The sequence below is a fragment of the Carcharodon carcharias genome, chromosome 8, assembly GCF_017639515.1.
Source record: "Carcharodon carcharias isolate sCarCar2 chromosome 8, sCarCar2.pri, whole genome shotgun sequence".
NCBI classification, from domain to species: Eukaryota; Metazoa; Chordata; class Chondrichthyes; order Lamniformes; family Lamnidae; genus Carcharodon; species Carcharodon carcharias.
Genome location: NC_054474.1, coordinates 96,957,773 through 96,977,486, shown reverse-complemented (window position 1 = coordinate 96,977,486; position 19,714 = coordinate 96,957,773). Strand labels below are relative to the sequence as shown.

Here is a 19,714-nt window from a genome sequence, read left to right as displayed (position 1 = left end):
AGAGAACATCAAGAACTAGAGAGCACAGATTCAAAATAATGGGCAAAAGGAGTAAATGTGATCTGAGGAAAAATTTTTTCACCCAGATGGTGGTTGGAGTCCAGAATGAACTTCCTGAAAGGTGGTGGAGGCAGGTTTGAATACGAGATATTCAAAAGGGGATTGGATTGCTACCTGAAATGAGAGAATGTGAAAGGTTACGGGGATAAAGCAGGGGAGTAGGATTAGGTAGAATGCTCTTTCAGTGAGCCAGTGCAGATTCGATGGACTGAATTTCCTCCTTCTGCACTGCACAGATTCTATGGTTCCGTCACTAAACTTGGGCACTGCAGACTTCTTTGATTTGAGGGCCATCTCTCTTCTAGAGCAGTCCTGGGATGCAAGCAATGAGAAAGCTATGCACTGGTGCAGTTTAAATATGGCATCCGGAGTGATGATCCGCTGAGGTCACAGCAGGGCAAGTGAAACAGAGGATGTCCGCCCCAGTACGACATGTTTCCTGCTGATGCATATTTAATAAGATGGGAAGTGGATACTACGGCGCAAAAACCGGCTATTGTAGCTGGTGGGAAAAAGGCTGCTTTTGTGCCCCTTATCCCTAAGCAGTTGATGCGTCACCCTCGGAGTCCTTCCAAGGAGAGGTACAATGCTGCTCACAGTTGCACATGCTCCCATACAGAGCAGACCATAGGATGTCTGAAGGTGTGCTTGAGATGCTTGGACCGCTCAGGTGGCTCACTACAATACATTTCTGACAGGGATTCCCGCAGCATCACAGTGTGTTGCACCCCTCACAAGCTGGCTGTGCAAAGAGGTGACCCCCTGCCAGAAGATGCGCTGGAGGAGGATGACAGCTTCATCAGAGGATGAAAGTCCAGAGGTCCAGGAGCCTCAGGAGGCTGCTGAGGGTCAGTATGAGCACGATCACGCCATGGAGAAAGAAAGACATTTGAGACATGCCTGTGATACGTTAATTGCTGACAGGTTCCAGGAGGAATAACGTTGTGAGGGCATATGGCCACATCTCTCCCAGCCCTCAATGCCATTTTCTTTCGACTCGGGCGATGTCCACCCAATTGCAGCAAGAACGAGTCCTGCATTCATACTTGCCCGTCTGACCTCATGAATCGCCAGGCCATGATCTTTGCTTTGGTCTGTGGGGCCCCATGAGTGAGCTCACTCTGGGAACTGAGAATCCACTTAGGAACAAGAGCGATGCGAGAGAAGACTTGGAGCCTTCGCCACCATCTAATGATGCAAACACTGCTGCGACTGAGATGTGGCCATACCTAGGGGTCTCCTCCTTCCATGCATGTCTTTTCTTCTGCCACTGCCACTGAGGAGATGCAAATGCCGCTAGAATATCAATGCTGACAAGCCGCCCTCACTCAATGATGTTCCTTGAGGAAGAAGGGTTAGAAACTTTTATATTTAACACTTCCAATAAAGTTTTAAACACATCTCCCTGACATCACACAAGGGTGCAGAGACTAGTTCAATTGAGGTTGACATCACAGGAATCTGAATCTCACAGTGGGACACTATCACTGAGTGGGAGGAAGGCTAAACCTCAAAATAAGAGGATTCCAAAGTACAAAATCACAATATATTCAGTTGACAGAAACATTCACATAACCATCAAATGTATTAACAAAAGTGTAATTTATTTACATGTCTAGCACACCTGTGACCCAAAAGTGACATCAATTTTTCTTAACTTTCCTAAATCTACCGCTACACCTGGGTACAGCCCCAACATCTGCAACAGAGGTAGAGGCAACCTGCTGATTGCTACATCCTGATGTCTGCAATGACCTTGGCAGATGTCTTCTGGGGGGCCGAGGACCGGAGGGCCCCGGTATGATAAGGGTCACCTGCTCAGAGGCAGATGCGCCCTTGGAGGCCTGAATGAGTGAATAAGGACAGTCTTTATTTAATCATTAGTCACAGAAATTCTTTGTTTAAAATGTTTCTTCAAACTGAAGACTGACTGTGGCCCTTGTAGACTGTGCCTACAAGTGCAAATCAGATGCTGGCTATTTTCTGGGGAGTGGCATGCCTCATAATTCCCCAACCAGAAAGAAAGTTCCAGTAATACTGGCACCAGTAAATCCAGCTCTGAACTGGTAGCCCAGTAAGAAGTTGTCCAACCTGGGTATTTTTTCAGTTTATCCAATGGTATTTATTGCTGGTGCACTTAAATGTTGCAGGCTTGAATGAGAATCAGCTGGTATCAATAATCAACCAAAAGTTAGTAGTCGTGTGTGTGTGTGTGTGTGTGTGTGTGTGAGTGAGAGAGATCAGAATTTGTGGTTCCAACTCCATGGCCAGAACTTTACATTCAGCATGCGGGCTCGGCGGGAGCAGGTGGGTCAGTCGGGAAGCTGACCGCTGCCCGCGATCAATTCCAAACTGTGATTTTACGTAGGTGGGCCAATTAAGGTCCGTCCAGTGTAAGACACAACAGCGAGAAGGAGTGGGTGGGGGCAGGGGCGGGGATGGGAGCTCAATGTCCATTGGGTCCAATGGCGACCTGGTGGCCAATTCAAAAGCAGCCGCAGTAGCCATGCAAAGGCTGCCAGTGAAGCACACGCAGCTCATCATGGAGCTTATTACTGGTAAACACAGCAGGTGGGAGGGCAGGTCGGTGGGACAGTCGGCCCTGCGTTTTTCTGATGAGTGTTTCGCTGCCCTCCTCGAGGAGGTGGCAGCACAGAGAGAGATACTTGTTGCCAGGGACAGGAGGGGGAGGCCCCCCCCCAACCTCTCCAAAAACATCCAGGAGGTGGTGGTATGCAGGGTGAGCTCCCATGATGTAGTGAGGTGCACAGGGATGCAGTGCCATAAGTGGTTCAATCATCTCCTGCAATCGGGAAGGGTGAGTACCGTGTTGGCATGGGTCACTTAGCACAGCAGTTAGGAGCTGCCCCCTCTGCCCTTGGTCCTCAGATGTCCTAGAGTGTAAGTGGCAAATGTCAATGTGGCAGCATCTGGTCAAGGCAGTGAGCCCTGGCTGCTTGGAATGAGTGTCTTGTGGCTCCAAGGTCACGAATCAGCTGAGCCATGCGAGGAATTCCTCAGGTGGGGTTGACCACGCTGCAATAGTGTTGCAGGTAGAGGGTGAACTAATCAATGCTCCTCTGTCCTTTCAGGAGAAGACATCCCATTACAATGCTGAGAGGTTGTGGACTGACGGAGGACCGCCCTACCTACTCATCCTAACTCAATATGAGCAGGAGGCCCTGGAGATGAAGAGGTGCCATGCACCTAGGTCAGCCGGCCGCAGTGAGGTTTCGGTGCCACAGGGCAGTAAGAGTGCAGTGCACGGAGGTCAGAATGTCTGTAATAGCAACCATTCCACTGTAGTCTCTATATTGATGTAAGTCTCGAACATGGAATCCCTATTGATAATTGAAAGACAAGGGCACCCTGATCCAGGTGCCAGACATGCACAGTAACAGGGTAATGACTGCAACTACTGACATGTCCTTGTTCTTCCTTTCAGGCTCACCAGCAGCCCATCGGGGTGAGGAGCCTGAAGGCCCACCACTGACCCCAGAGAACAGCAATCATCGAAACGCACCTGCATCATACCCTCTCAGCCAAGCAGGCACCAGCACAGATACCAGCACCTCAGTGGGCATTACTTTGGCGGCTAGTATCTCGGTGCACATCAGTGACGGCACTTCACAGTCACTTGAGGTGCAAGCGGAGGCAGAGTGCCCAGGGCGCCAGCAGTTGGAGGACTGCTGGGGACCAGGAACATGCTCAGTCAGGGGCTGATGATGTGCCTCTGGAGTCGCTCCTGAGGCAGCAAATGCTGGATGTCCGGCAGGGTGTGCGGGAGGATCTGGCAGAAATACATAAGGGAATGTGTGCCATGGTCTCCCTTGTGGAGGAGTCCTTGTGGAGCATGAGCAATACAATGACCCTCATGGCCGAGCGCACTGCCTCCTCCATGGAAAGAGTGGCGACTCTCGTGGAGAGGTTCCTCCAGGAGGTGATTTGAGGATTCCTGGGGATGCACTTGGACCTGCAAGTCCTCACATAGCAATGACCTCAGGTGGTCAGTGTCAGTGTGGGAGATGGATTGGGCACCCAGTATCCCAGCTAGGTGCCCATCCATCAATGGTGAGCAGGGAGGTCCAAAGCGACCTCACGTTGGCACACAAGCTGCTTATTGTCTCTGCGGGCTCCTCTCAGGGCATTCCGGTTGATGGCAGCAGCTCCTCCGCCCCTCTGCCAGTGACCATGGCATCCAATGAGGCTGCAGCGACTGGGGAGATGCCAGCAGTGGCACTGGCTGCTCCCTCCCAGGCGGGGCCAGGACAGGCTCCATGGGCCAGAGGATGCCTGCCAAGGTCATCAAGGCCAACAGGACAGCAGAGAGGGCAGGCTGTCTCCAATGCCAGTGCCAGCGAGGGGGGAGCACCTAGACATAGCACCCGCAAGCAAAAACTTAAAGCACCTTAAGCACAACACAGGCTTATCACTGGTGATACTTTTTCCTCCACTTTTATGTTAAATGTTATTTGGTGTGATGGAGAACACCTTTCAATTTAATTTGTATTATGTATGCCAGGCACCACAGCATTAAATGTGATTGCGTTCAACAATCCTCTGGGTGCTTCAGTAGTTCTGCAGGTGCAGGGTAACCCATGATGTTATGAGTGACTTGCTTGTCATTGAACTTTATTGAAATGGCACATAGGACCATTTGCTTGATGATCAACATGCTATATCAGGTATCGAGTTGGAGTCTGCAGCCCTGGAATGTGGTGGTGGTCTTTATTTGGTAGGCTAGCTGAAGGAGCATTGGATCAAAGCATCCGGGTGTCTCTGCCTCCCTGGAGGTTGCCCAGGTCAGCGTCTATCCCTTCAGCATTCTCCTGTGCGTGTTCGTCCTTGGACTCAGCACTGGACTGCCAGAGCAGCTGTGTCTACATATTCTTCCTCCGCTGCATAACCCTTTTCCAGTGCCAGATTGTGGAGAGTGCAGCATGCAACCACTATCAGTGACACATGATCCCGGGGTATTGCAGTGCGCCACCTGAACAGTCCAGGTATTGGAAGCGCATCTTGAGAAGACTTATGGCTCTCTCTACCACCACACTTGTGGAGGCATGGCTCCTATTATACAACTGCTTGGCCTCTGTTCTTGGATGGTGGAGAGGCGTCATAAGCCACCATTTGAGGGGATAGCCCTTGTCACCCAGCAGCCATCCATCCATTCAGGCTGGAGCACTGAATAGCCTCAGCACCTGGGAGTGTCTCAGGATGTAAGCCTCATGGGAGCTGCCTGGGTACCTTGCACAGACTTGCAGAATCTGCATCCTGTGGTCACACACTATCTGCACGCTCATGGAGTGGAATCACTTCCTGTTGACAAAGGCACCCGGCTTACTCACTGGCGCCTTGATGGCCACATGTGTGCAGTAGATGGCACCCTGGATGGGGGGAACCCAGCAATCATTACAAAGTCTCTGGCTCACTCAGCCTGGCTGACCTCGTCCATGCGATAGTGAATGAAAGTCAATGCACGCCTAAACAGAGCGTCTGTCACCAGCTTGACACAACTGTGGACAGCTGATTGGGCGACTCCACAAAAATCGCATACTGACCCTTGAAAAGAGCCAGAGGCATAGAAGTTGAGGGCCACTGTGATCTTCAGTGCCACTGGCATGGGGTGTCAACCCATACAGTCAGTGCTGATCTCAGGGCCAATCATCTGACAGGTGGAGGTCACTGTCTCCCTTGAGAGGCAGAGCCTCCCTCGGCACTGCTTCTCAGACATACTGAAGTAGCAGCTTCGCTGTCTATAAATCCTGGCAGCAGGATAGTGGCGTCTTCTGCGGCCCCTTCCGGCTTGGACTTCCTGTTGGCCTTGAGCCTGCGCCACAGGTCACTGCCCTGGAGGCTGAATAGGGATACCTGGCCTCCTCCACCTTCTGGCCCTCTCTTCCTCAGAGGAGGAGGTGCCTCCAGCGGAGATCACAATTCCCATTCCCAGGGTAAGGGAAGGCTGCCTGAAACCTGGAAGGATCCAATTGGTATGACTCCTCTGGAGTCCTGAACTGAAGTTTCTTATTTCTGTCAAAGCAGCTCTGAGGCAAGATGAAGATGTCCTGTTCACACAAGCAATCAGCAGCAATTTATAAGCTAGATTACAAACAACTCGCATTAGCAAGCCCACTCACCCCTCTTATCTCGCCCATGGATTAGGTTTTGGAAAATCTGGCCTACCCACCTGCCCATTGTGCCCGTGCGCGCCTTGAAAATCGCACGAGCTATTTGAATTCCGAGACAATTGGTATCTCAAGGGTCAAAACTGGCCCGTTAATTAATGGCGGACATGCCTCCGTGTTCATCGCGTGCCCGCCTAGTGAAATATCGTGAGGGTGCGTGGTGACATCAGGACACACGCCCGACATCATCACGTGTCACATTACATTTGGGCATGTCGGGCATGCGCTGCACGCCCAACGTAAAATTCTGGCCCATTTGTCCAAACAAAACATTCAGAGTAAAAGTTTCAGTAAAAGCCATGCAAATTTTATTGTGAGAATCAATACCTTCCCAATCATACAGGTGCTCCACATGCACGTTTTCCTCCACACTCGTGACCATCATTGTAGGGGCTGTCACTTTGAGAGGCTGGTGCAGTCCTCTTGCTGCAACTGGAAGCAAAAAAAAGTTTGTTATTTTTATGTCAATAAGTTGGGGGGACATTTGCACAGCCCCTAACTCTATCACCTTTTTTCAGATTTGAAAGCATTGTCAGCATTGAAAGAGATGTGGCAAGTAAATTTATATTGCAGTTACATAAACAAATGTATAACCTGTCTCAAGGCTGCAAGAATTTCTTCTTGGAAGAAGCCATTAAGTCTGGAAATATCCTCCACCTTTTCCTAGAAGGCTCCCTTCTCTGTTTCTAACCTCCCGATCTAACCCAGCAAGAAACAGCTGAAGGCATTGGATACTGCAAAGGCTATGGACCCTGACAATATTCTGGCAATAGTACTGAAGATTTGTGCTGCAGAACTTGCCGCGCCCCTAGCCCCAAGCTCTTCCTGTACAGCTATAGCTCTGGCATCAACTCAGCAATGTAGAAAATTGCCCAGTACACAAAAAGCAGGACAAATCCAACCCAGCCAATTACCACCCCATCAGTCTACCCACAATCATCAGGAAAGTGATGGAAGGGGTTATCAACAATGCCATCAAGCAGCGCCTGCTTAACAATAACCTGTTCACTGACACTCAGTTTGGGTTCCACCAGGGCCACTCAGCTCCTGACCTCTTGGTTCAAACAAAAGAGAATAAAGACAAAAGAGTTGAACTCCAAGGTGAGGTGAGAGTGACATCAAGGCTGCATTTGACTGAGTGTGGCAGCAAGGAGCCCTAACAAAACTGGAGTCAGTGGGAATCGGGGCAAAACTCTCCACTGGTTGGAGTCATACCTAGCTCAAAGGAAAATGGTTGTGGTTGTTGGAAGTCAGTCATCTCAGCTCCAGGATATCACTGCAGGAGTTCCTCAGGGCAGTGTCCTAGGCCCAACCATCTTCAGCTGCTTCATCAATGACCTTCTTCCATCATTATGTCAGAAGTGGGGATGTTTGCTGATGATTGCACAATGTTCAGCAGCATTCAAGATTCCTCCGATACTGAAGCAGTTCATGTCCAAATGCAGCAAGGCCTGGACAACATCCAGGCTTGGGCTGACAAGTGGTAAGTAACATTCACACCACACAAGTGACAGGTAATGATCACCTCCAAGAAGAGAGAATCTAACCATCACCCCTTGACATTCAATGGCATTACCATCACTGAATCTCCCACTATCAACCTCCTGGAGGTTACCATTTACCAGAAAATGAACTTGACTAGCCATATAAATACTGTGGCTACAAAAGCAGGTCACAGGATAGGAATCCTGCAGCAAGTAACTCACCTCCTGACTCCTCAAAGCCTGACCACAATCTACAAGGCTCAAGTCAGGAGTGTGGTGGAATACTCTCCACCTGCCTGGATAAGTACAGCTCCAACAACATTCAAGAAGCTAGACACCATCTAGGACAAAGCAGCCCGCTTGATTGGTACCATATCCACAAACATACATTCTCTCCACCATCGACACACAGTAGTAACAGTGTGTACCATATACAAGATGTACTGCAGAAACTCACCAATGGTCCTTAGACAGCACCTTCCAAATCCACAACCACTACCACCTAGAAGGACAAGGGCAGCAGACACATGAGAACACCATCACCTAGAAGTTCCCCTCCAAGTCACTCACCATCCTGACATGGAAATATATCGCCGTTCCTTCACTGTTGCTGGGTCAAAATCCTGGAACTCCCTCCCTAACAGTACCATGGATGTAACTACACCACAGGGACTGCAGCAGTTCAAGAAGGCAGCTCACCACCACCTTGCCAATGAAGCCCACATCCCTTGAATGAATTTTAAAAAATTACCTTACTGTTACTAGTTTAATGCTATTCCAACATTATTTCTATTGCAGTATTAGCATCGTTAGAACATTCTCAATACCCCATCTCCACTCTTCAAGTCCTTGAAGTTAGAAATTCCAGCAGTCTGGAAGTTTTATAACCCTTTCATATCTTGTTCACCATTCTGTTGGAGGAGTTCATGAGGACTCGAAACGTCAACTCTTTTCTTCTCCGCCGATGCTGCCAGACCTGCTGAGTTTTTCCAGGTAATTCTGTTTTTGAGTTGTAAGTCCTGTTGTTTCTGGTTCTTGTCATTGGCTCAGGCTGGTATTTGGGTTTGCTTTCATTCTTTCCTTCCATTGCTTTATGTTGAACCATGCCCAGTCAGTTCAGTTGTTACATCAATCCATGGTTGCTGTTCCTGTTGCTGTGGGGTGGACGAAGATGGTATTTGTCTGCTTGCTGCTGCTTTTTCTTCTTACTCTGTGTGGGCCAGCTCGAAGCCCTCTGAGGCTGAGGAAGAGCGTTCCTGTGGTGAGAAGAAGGTTTAGTCATAAGCTTACCTCTGCTTTGTGTTGTCAATGGTGGGAGACTGCTGCCAGGTTCCAGCATCCCTTGTGGTTGTGGCATGCTGGCTGGAGGTTGCAGCATGTGCACCATGTTGTTGTGTTGACCAGCTGTACTATCATTGTACTTGGAGGTCGAGGCTTCTCAGACTACTAATCATTCTCTGGTACCAGAGCTCCGGAAATGCCATGATAATGTCATGGATGGTAGCTTGGTCCGACCCTCGGGGATTTTCCGGGACCTGCAATGATATTGGACAAACCTGCTCTGCAAAGAGAGAAGAGAGCTGGAAGGTGAAGTCCGAGTCTGAATACACTTAAGCATTTGAGCATCCAGGATCACGATGTTCTGGTTGGCTAACAGCAGTGGTAGTATTGTCATACTTAGCCGTCTGGAGGAGAACCAGGGCCTCACAGGAATCCCTGTTCAGGAGAGGGAAAGGCTGATAACAGAGTATCCCTGCTCAGGAGAGAGAAAGGCTGGTTAAGGATGACATACATCAGCTCAGAGACCTGTTTGCTGCCATACTGCAGTGGTTTCAGGACCATGCCGATTACTGGGAGCTGGGAGTCTCAGCTTTGAGGATTACCTTTGGGATATCTGTGCAGTGCTGGGGTTTTGACTTGTCAAAAGTTGCCAAAGTGTCCCTTTCTGTTGCAGTGGAAGCATTAGGCTGTCCTCATAGGACACCGAAATCTCCTGTGAGGGCGCTTTGCACTGCAGCACTGGCAAGATCGCTCTGCTGGGTGGGTCAGGAATTACTTTCCCTGATTTGAATTGTCCCTGTGTCCTTGTGACCCGATAAGCTGGACTGAGGGTTGGCATCTGCCTCATGTTGTGTTCTACCCACTTAGGATTCTCTTGTGTTGCTTGCATAGCTCAGACAGTTGAACTGGCTAGATTGCCTTGTCTAGGATTAGATCATCTTCAGCCTGTAGGAGGTCAGAGTGAATTGTCTGCAACGTCCACCACTATTCTGTCTTGGATGGGCTCAGGCTTTAAATCTCCATATTCACATCCCTTTGCCCCATAGAGATCATTTACAAAGGAACTGACAGGTTCCCCAGGCAGTTGGAGTCTCTTATTGAATTTAGCTCTCGCCAATATTTTGCTGGGTATCAAATGGAAATAAACATTAAAGGATTTTAAAACCTCATCAGATTTGGTGGATGGCTCATTAATATCCTGTTGTGCAATGATGTCGTCTGTGTTTGGCCCTGTTGAGTAAAGTGTTTACTTGTGCTTCTTCTGGTTTTTTTATATATTTAAATGTGAAGTGAAACTGTACCTTAAGAATCTTTTCCTCCAATTTTGTGAATGGCCTGGGCCTTGGTGCATCCCAGTGGAGTTGGATGTGTGGAATTCTGATGCACACTGAAGATTTTTATAGTGTGTCTACAGCTTTAAGAGCTTACAGGCCTCCAAGTTGGCATCTCCATTTACCGCAGTACAAAGAATTTCCCAACCTTGTCCGTTTTGACAGGCTTCATAAAATGGCACAGCATGCTTCAGGCTGAAAAATGTTTAAGATTGCTTGCGTGGGTTAGTTGTCTGCCAACTTATTTCATTCAGCAATTTACTGTTGTGAGTACACGGCATTCAATTTCAACGTAGACTTGCTGTTTTACAAATTAGATGGTTGCAAAATTCCAGAGAAGCTGAGTAATTTACTTTTTTGTTATTTTTAGAACTCACAGGCTACGTATTGAGGCTCAGAGTCAGGGATCAGGATTAGAGACAGGTTGAGTTCAAACAGCATTTCTGATTCTGGATTAATAAAGAGAGTTCTCAGGACTAGCTGCAGTCTGGAACTTAAAAAGATTTAGCTCACCCTTGCAGGCTCTGGATTGTGTGTGCTGAAACTGGACTTCCAAGAGAGATTCTCTGGAGTCTTCTGCTGTAGTAAAATCTCTGCCTTTAGCTTCCAGGCTCTTTTTTCTCTGGAGATTTCTCTGACAAATTTCCTCAGCATCTTCAGCTTCAGTTGGGAGCTTCATTCAGGTCAGAATTTCCATGGAAGGTTTTCACTTTCTTAATTTTTCAGCATTTTTGAGAGACTGAGGGATTTTGATCCCAAGCTGCCACCAAGTTGGGATGGTGTTTTTTACAGCACACATTGGTTAAAGAGGTCTTCGTAGTCTTCTGTATGTTAGCAGCAAGTCTTTAATAACTACTAGCAGCTATATACAGTAAAGGGAACAGGCATGCAGCTATCTCCACATCTTGGTCTTGCACGTCTCTGGCCAAGACCACACTGACCCTAGGTCTGGGTCATGTACCTTCTTACATCACTGAGTGGGTGGTGGTGTACTCAGTTCCACATTATCCCTGTATGTGCCAGACCCTTATATTGTAGTTTGCATATTTGGGAAATAATTTATTTCAATTAGATGAAACCATGACCAAAAGAAGCAGCTAGACCATCATTACCTCGTTCTGTTCAATTCACTGCCACTGCTCTTCCAGGAATGCCTACCTTGAAGAAGTACTGCTCTTCTCTCCAACATGATTTCCATTTGTCTCTTTTGCCCTGTTCACCTTCATTACTTTCCATTTCCCTCCAAGTGTTTGACAAGGAAAAAAAAATGCTCTGAAGAAGAGTCATACAGACTCGAAACGTCACATCTTTTCTCTCTCCACAGATGCTGTCAGACCTGCTGAGTTTTTCTAGCATTTTCTGTTTTTGTTTCAGATTTCCAGCATTCGCAGTATTTTGCTACTACCTAGTTCTTGTTTACTGAACATTCATTGTCTTTTTCAAAACTGAAATGCCAGAAAGACAGATGGAGTTGTTTATGAAGACAATTTATGGGTCAATTCTCATGTGATATTTGAATTTACAATGACACCTGCACAATACTACACAGGATTCACATCAGTAATGACGATGACACTTCACAGCTCAGTATGGGAACTGGCCTGAGTCCTGGTAGAATGATACAGCATAATAGAAAGCCATTCCGCTAATGAAAGAGCTAGCCAATTAGTCCCATTTCGTTTCTTTGTGTGTGTCTCATGTGAACTCAGCCGTGTACTGGAACCAAAAGGGATTCCGCTCCTCAGTGTGAATCTGGTGTGTGCCCACAGGAAGCACATCACACAGGTCAATGCCCTGTATCTTGGCAGCAGTCACAATGCATTCATTCTGCTACAGTTTAAACCACCACAACAAACCACAGAATGGCTGCTAGATAACAAGGGTTATCCATTCATGGCATGGCTCAGAGCTCTAGTCCCAAACCCATGCACCACATGTACAGCAGGCAAACAACACGAGCCAAACTGCCACAAGGAATCTTATAACCTCTTGTCCTTCAAGCAATACTTCCGCTGCCTGGACCTCTCTGGAGGAGCCTTGCAGTAAGCAGCTGAGTGGGTCTCAAGATTCGCTGTGCTATACTGCATGCTGCACAACCTGGCCAGCATGAGGGAATAGCCCTTGTCAACATCTATCAAGTGAGAAACTGGAGAACAGGAGCACGAGGGAGAAGAGGTGAAAAAGGAGGAAGAGGAAGGGGGAGGTTGCAACCTATACATTCTCTTTCTGTCAGACTCTATGTGAACAAATTATTCATGAGTAATACCAGTAACCTCATTCCTAATTCTCTATTCACCAACAGACCCACACTCCTTACATTCCTTCCGTCACTGACCATCACATCATCCTCTTTCACACAATAAAAAAGTAAAAACGAACGCAGAAAGCACCTTCCAATCCAAATTTATCAATCAAATCATGCCATGGTGCAACAAGAATTAAATAATCATCTTTGTTCATTCCCTTAGTGTCTCGATCTTTTCTTTTCCTATCTTAGTGCTGCTATGAGGTGCTTTTCCTCTAGCTGTCGCATAGCTGCTTGAGGGTTGTTAATTTTTAATGGAGAAGAGACTGCAGATTTCTTTGGATGGCGACCTCGAGCAGTTCTAGGTCAAGGAAGCCTGGTTTCAGATTGCATCATCTCGGCCTGGTCTACAACAGTCTGGGCTGGCCGGCTGACACGGAACAGCAGGCATACTGGCAGAGTGACAGTACTGAGGGCACGAATGCTGTCATCCTGAGGGAGCTCTACATCTAACTGCTCTACTAGTAATGTGAGATCCAAATGCTCTACCAACGACTGGATCAGTTCACTTCTTTTGATTGCGCTGGGCAATTTTAACTGTACCACCCTGGCTACAGCTTTCAATTGTTCTAGGCTAAGGGCCGCCAATAATTCACCAATTAAATTCTCTTGCTGCACAAACATCCGGGCATCAACATATTGCTATTTTCTTAGCGTTATGGAAAAGGAATTTGCTTTGGTAAGTTACTTGGGTTTTAAAATTTGTTCCAGCCACCGGGTTTTCCTCTAGGCTTCCGATTGGCTCTTTTATGTCAGATTTGGCTCATCTCTTAACTTGGACTCTGGTCAAATTCAAACTGGGTTCTTCATGTATTTGAGCTTCCAATTTCTGTTACGGACAGAAGGAGGTTTAATTTAAAACAGCCCTGATTTCTCCCAGCACCACCTATCTGTAAACTGAAAGAGGTTTTTTGATTTTTGATTTCCCCCCTTTATAAGTGGTGGAGTATTTTCCCCAATGCCTCAGTTTTAGACTGATCCAATCCTCTATTAATAACCTCACAGCAAACTCGAGATGAGGGAGAATCAGAGGTTTAGTTTATTTTACACACACTCAAAACACAGAGAGGGAATGTCACTACGTAATCCCCAGTATGTTCATAAAATAGGGAGAAGGGAAAGAAACAGGCATAGGGCAAAGGCCACAGATAAAATAACAATTCTTGTTTCATGTGAGTCCAGAATCCAGAATCAAAAGTCCAATGGTGTATTCCTTCAAAGAGGTTAGCAGCTGAAGCTGATACTGAGTGATCCACTTTTCTAGTAGCGATGACTTCCATGATAGGAGAAGCATGTAGAGATGAGTTAATCTTGTAGTGGGCACTGGTGCAAAAGTTATCATAGAAGCAGTGTAGATGAGGGCCTGACAATTTAAACCTGGACAGGGCTCTGGTTCTACAGCTGTTTGGTTGATGGAAGATAGTAGGCTGACTCTTTTAGCTTCACAAGGGAATGTTATAGGTTTTAGCAGCTTGTGGGGGAGGGGTGGGGGTCATGTGACATAACACACACTTCTTTCCCTTGGTTTGGACAAAGGATGTATATTCCTGATCCGGGTTCTTGAGATGGTTAATGCTTCATCCATTACTAAGTTTACCAGAAGTTTCAGGGCCCTTTGTCCTCGCAGACAGTCTCTGTTAGCCAAAGCCTGTCTTAGAAATGTAAAGTGCCTTCGTACAATTCCTTTGGAATTTGGTCACTGCAAGCACAGGGCTGTTAGCCCTATTATTCAGGGATAATGAGATTGTAACAGTTCTGAATTACAGGAAGTTCCTAGTGTATGAGTCACAGTCAACAATGCCTTCAGTCATTGTAAAGCCTTTGTCCAGATTTAAAGATTTTATAAATTAGCCATGCTGATATATATATATATATAATATATACATATAATTAATTTTATGATAAAACATCGAGTTAGGTCTTAGTTCTGGGACATCATGTTTAACCAATTTACTGGAGCTCTTGGAAGAAATAACATTTGCTGTGGATAAAAGGGAACCAGTGGATATGCTGTACATGGCATTTGATATGGTGCCACATCAAAGGTTATTGCAGAAAATAAAAGCTCATGGTGTACGGGGTAACATATCAGGATGGATAGAAGATTGGTTAGCTAACAGGAAACAGAGTAGGCATAAATGGGTCATTTTCTATTTGGCAAGATGTAACGAGTTGTGCATCACAGGGATCAGTTATGGGGACTCAACTCTACAATTTATATAAATGATGAAGGGACTGATGGTATGGTTGCTAAATTTGCTGATGATACAAAGATAGGTAGGAAAGTAAGGACATAAGTAGGTTACAAAGACAAATAGATAGGTTAACTGAGTGGGCAAAGATCTGGCAAATGGAATATAATGTGGGAAAATGTGAAATTGTCCATTCTGGCAGGAAGAATAAAAAAGAAGCATAATATCTAAATGGTAAGAGGTTACAGAGCTATGAGGTGTAGAGAGATCTGGGCATCTGGTGCAGGAATAGCAAAAAGTTAGTATGCAGGTACAGCAAGTAATTAGGAAAGCTAATGTTATCATTTGTTGCGAGGGGAATTGAAATCAAAAGTAGAGCGGTTATGCTGCAGGTATACAGGGTATCAGTGATACCACATCTGGAAGGCTGTGTACAGAATTGGTCTCCATATTTAAAGAAGGATGTAAATGCATTGGAGGCAGTTCAATGAAGGTTTACTAGACTAATACCTGGAATGAGCAGGTTGTCAAATAAGGAAAGATTGGACAAGTTAGGCTTGTATCTGCTGGACTTTAGAAGAGTAAGAGGCGACTTGATTGAAACATACCTAAGGGGTCTTAACAGAGTGATATGGAGAGAATCTAGAACTAGGGGTCACTGTTTAAAAATAAGCGGTCACCCTTTTAGAACAGAGATAAGGTAGAGGAGGGTAGTGAGTCTTTGGAACTCTCTTCCTCAAAAGGCAGTGGAAGCAGAGTCTTTGAACATTTTTAAAGCAGAGCTAGATAGATTTTGATAAGCAAAGGACCTCAGGGATAGGTGGGAATGTGGAGCTAAATTTGTAAGCAGATCAGGCACGATCTTATTGAATGGTGCAGCAGGCCCATGGGGCAGAGTGGCCTACGCCTATTCCTAATTTGTATGCTCGCATGTTTGTACTCCATGGAGCCACTGCCAGTACCCGGGCAGTCCGGGGAGAATGACAGTGGCTCCATGAAGTACAAAAATCCCATGAAGGTGTACTGTATTAGAGAACAGATTGCTGGACTGCTGTGACATACTGGGAGCTCCTTTGCAAACTGGTATCCAGAACCATTATAAAAAAATCTGAGCTTCCATGACTTCAAGCTGAGATTCAATAACAGCAGTCTGAGTGTAACGGGGCTAAGACCTCACACTATATGTTTATGAGATATACATAATATACATGTCATCACGGCTAATTCCTAAAAGTTTTCAAACTGGACAATGGCCATTTAAAAATGATTGAAGTCACGTCTGGCTGTGACTTTCAAACACTAGGAGGTAATTTGGCAGTATTGAAGAAATTTGCTCCTTGTTATCTCTGAAGAGACGTTAATGACCACTGTGTGCTTCACAGCTCAAATTCAAAGGAAATTATACAAAGACCATCTACATTTCATAAGCTATGTCTGGCTACCAGAGACTATTAGTCTTCCAGGACAAAGGACCCTGCAACCTTCCTTCCAAATTGTTAATATTCCAACTATTAAGAGTTTCAGGAACCCAGGCAAAGGAATCTACACCCTTTGTCAAAGCCAAAGTAGGGAGGTAGGAGTCATGTGACATGACACCCAGCAACACCCCTTCACCCCTCAGGCTAGGAGAACTAGTTATACTGTCTTGCTTGTCTTCCATCTACCAAGCAGCAGCTCAAAAAAGTGGCTCTATCCAGGTTTGAATGCCTTCCCCCATCTCTACTGTTTCTACTGGAGCTTCTGAACTTCTATACCATTGCCTACAAGACTACATCATCTCTGCATGCCTATCTCATAGTCAAAGTCATCTCTACTGGAAAAGTGAATTATCTAGCATCAGTCTTCAACCTGCTGACTCCTGTGAAGGAAAATAGCATAGGACTTTGATTCTGGATTTGTGTGAAACAATTGTTCTTTACTCTGTGGTTTTTGCCCTGAAAAGATTTCTTTCTCTCTCCCTCATTTTATTGTGTGAATGCAAATCGGGCAATGTTGCAACACCCCCTCACACATTTTAAGGTGTGTGAATAAACTAACCCTCTGTGTTTACCTTATCTCGAGTTTGCTGTGGGGTTATTAATAGAAATTGGATCACACCAAAACTGTAACAACTACATCCCTAGTTGTGAGGATTCTCTGCTCCTCTAAGTGTATTTGCAGGTTAGAGGGTAGGCAATTTTTGATTTCCTCCAACTACATCAACTCACGCAACCTCTCATAAGTGCGTGGGATGTGGGATTCTAACAGTTGCTATCCATCTTATCCATTGGTCGAACATGATTTACTGTAGCCATTCAAACTTCATGTAGGTTTGCGTAGGTTTCTTACAGGCACTCCAGAATTGCTGGCAATATGCCTCTGGGACTAATTCATAGGCACTTAGGATGGCAGCCTTGGTCTGCTCATAATTCATGCACACATCAGAATTCAGCATGGAATTCTTGGGCTCTCCCTGGCAGCTGCCCTTCATTTAAAAATGTCCAGATGTCTGATGGCCATTTTAGCTATCCTGCTATTTTCTCAGCAGTGACAAAAAATGAGCACCTCATTCTCTTCAAATTTGGGAATGAATCTAGCATACTTAAGGGCCTCAGAGAGTGATTTGGGTTTGGGAGCTAGGGGGTGCTAGCAGGTAGAAAGAGATTTTTCCTTGCAGCCTCCAGCTGCCTGGACTCTCTATCTCTGAGCTGCTAGTTCAATTTCCAATTTTTGAAGCTGGAATTCTTCTCTCTCCCTTTCCCTCTTTTGTTCCCTCTCCTTAGCCTCCCTTTCTCTCTCTTATTCCCTTGATTTCTCTTTTTCTCTCCTGAAATTCTAGCTGCAATCTGAGCTTTTCCAGCTCAAAACTAGCTATGGGAGGGGTTTTGAAGTCATGGTTCAGCTCTACATCTAACTGCTCTACCAGTAACGTGAGATCCAAATGTTCAACCAATAACTGGTTCAGTTCACTTCTCTTCACTTTACTGGGCAATTTTAAGTGTACCTCCCTAGCTACAGCTTTCAGTTGCTCTATGCTAAGGGCTGCTATATTTCTACCATTCAATTTCCCTTGCTGAACAAACATCTGGGCATCAAATATTACCATTTTCTTAGTAATAGGGTGAAGGAATTTGCTGAGGTAAGTTACTTGCGTTTTAAAATTCATTCCAGCCACCGAGTTTTCCCTTTTTGGCTTCTAATTGGCTCTTTAATATCAGATTTGACTCGTCTCTTAAACTGGAGTCTGGTCAACTTCAAATGGGTTACCCCAAAAGAAGCCCCAATTTCTGCTACTGACATATGGTGGTTTCATTTAAATGGCCCTAATCTCTCCTCTCACTACCCATCTATAAACAGAAAAATGTTTTGTTTTTGATCTCCCCATTTCCCAACCTCTCAGCTTTGGTGTGATCCATTTTCTATTAATAATGCCACAGCAACCTCGAGATAGGATAAACTCAGAGGGTTAGTTTATTGGCTCACTCTCAAAATGTGGGAGTGTTGCTGCATAACCCCCTGTGCATTGACACAATAAATGAGGGATAGAGAAAGAAAGATTTACAAGGCAAAGACCACAGAGTAAAGAGTTATTGTTTCATACGAATCCAAAATGAAAGTCCAATGGTGCATTCCTTCACAGAGGTCAGCAGGTTGAAGACTGGTGCTAGTTAATTCACTTTTTCAGTAGAGATGACTTTGACAATTACATAGGTGTGCAGGGATGATTTAGTCTTGTAGGCAATGGTATAGAAGTTCAGAAGTTCCAGTAAAAACAGCGGAGATGGGGCAAGGCATTCAAACCTGGATGGAGCCCCTTTTCGGTGCTGCTGCTTGGTAAATGGAAGATGGCAGACTGCCTTGTCATCCAGCAAGACAGTATAACTATTTCTCCCAGCTTGGGATGGGGGGTGGGGGGCTGTGGTGGGGCCATGTCACATGGCTCCTACCTCTCCCAAGGCTGGAAACTCAGACAGGCCCTTTCCAAACCATGCCCATAAGCATTGGAAAGATAAGCAAGGTAACCTAGTTAGGAAAGGCCCCCCACGCAGCAAATAAAACACAAAGGATGGTGCAAGAAGTCCTCCTGCAGCCCGAAAGAAGTACCCTGGAGACCAGTATATTATCATTGCAATAAAATAAGCCATTCCAGACCAAGGTCCTGGAGATTCTGTTGGAGGCCTGTTCATCTAATAGAGCTCCATATGTGTAGTCCTCTGAAGGACACCCCAATAGGTCATGCAGCACAGCAGACAGAGACTCACGACAAAAACATCCACTTTGGAAGGCATGGCACAATGTGGGTCAAAGTCAGAAAAAGTCCCAGACAGCTTCCAGAGTTTTGTACTTTCAGGAACAGTGCCCCCTTACCTGTACCAAAATGTGAACATGTCTGTGGTACTACTCCAGGGCACAGGGGCCACTCAGTCCTTAACGTTGGAGGGAAACTTAAACCTACACCCCGAGTCCTCCCTGAAGGCCAAAACACTGATCAGTGGAGTGGGAGAAGGATCTATGTTTGCACCCCTCCATAAGGTCCACCAAGAGTGTGACATTGTTTCAGGCCCTGTTACAATAGGAATTGTCCCTCCTTGGTAATGATTTGGCTGGCAGCAAAGTGTTATACAGTGAAAGAAAAGAGGTCAACATCAGCCCGCAGAGATTTGCAGGACAGCAAACAGCTGGAGAAGATCCCGAGGCCCAAAAAGATGAAATAGCATCCATAAATAGCAAGGCCAAAGCCAGGCCAGTAAAGTTAAGAGATCCATGAAAGGCCACTAGAATCTAAAAGAGGTTCACAGAGTATACTGGAATTAAGTAGGGACCAGAGAAATCCTCAAGCAGGGAATGAAGCAGTGAGGGAAATATTCCACGTAGTCGAAGAGACTGAAGGAAGACA

The 19,714-nt window shown here is 46.0% G+C and overlaps 1 protein-coding gene across 1 annotated transcript in view; it reads right to left on the bottom strand.

The window, feature by feature from the left end:
* The window catches only part of LOC121281473 (fibroblast growth factor 18-like), a 197,846-nt gene extending 188,730 nt beyond the window's left edge, over positions 1–9,116 (bottom strand). Inside the window, exons 1-2 of the mRNA XM_041194418.1 lie at positions 9,020–9,116; positions 6,573–6,677 (exon numbers count right to left, since the gene is read on the bottom strand). Of these exons, the coding sequence (XP_041050352.1) occupies positions 6,573–6,677; positions 9,020–9,116 (202 nt within the window). The remainder of the gene's footprint in view (positions 1–6,572; positions 6,678–9,019) is intronic.
* Between the last annotated feature and the right edge of the window lie 10,598 nt (positions 9,117–19,714).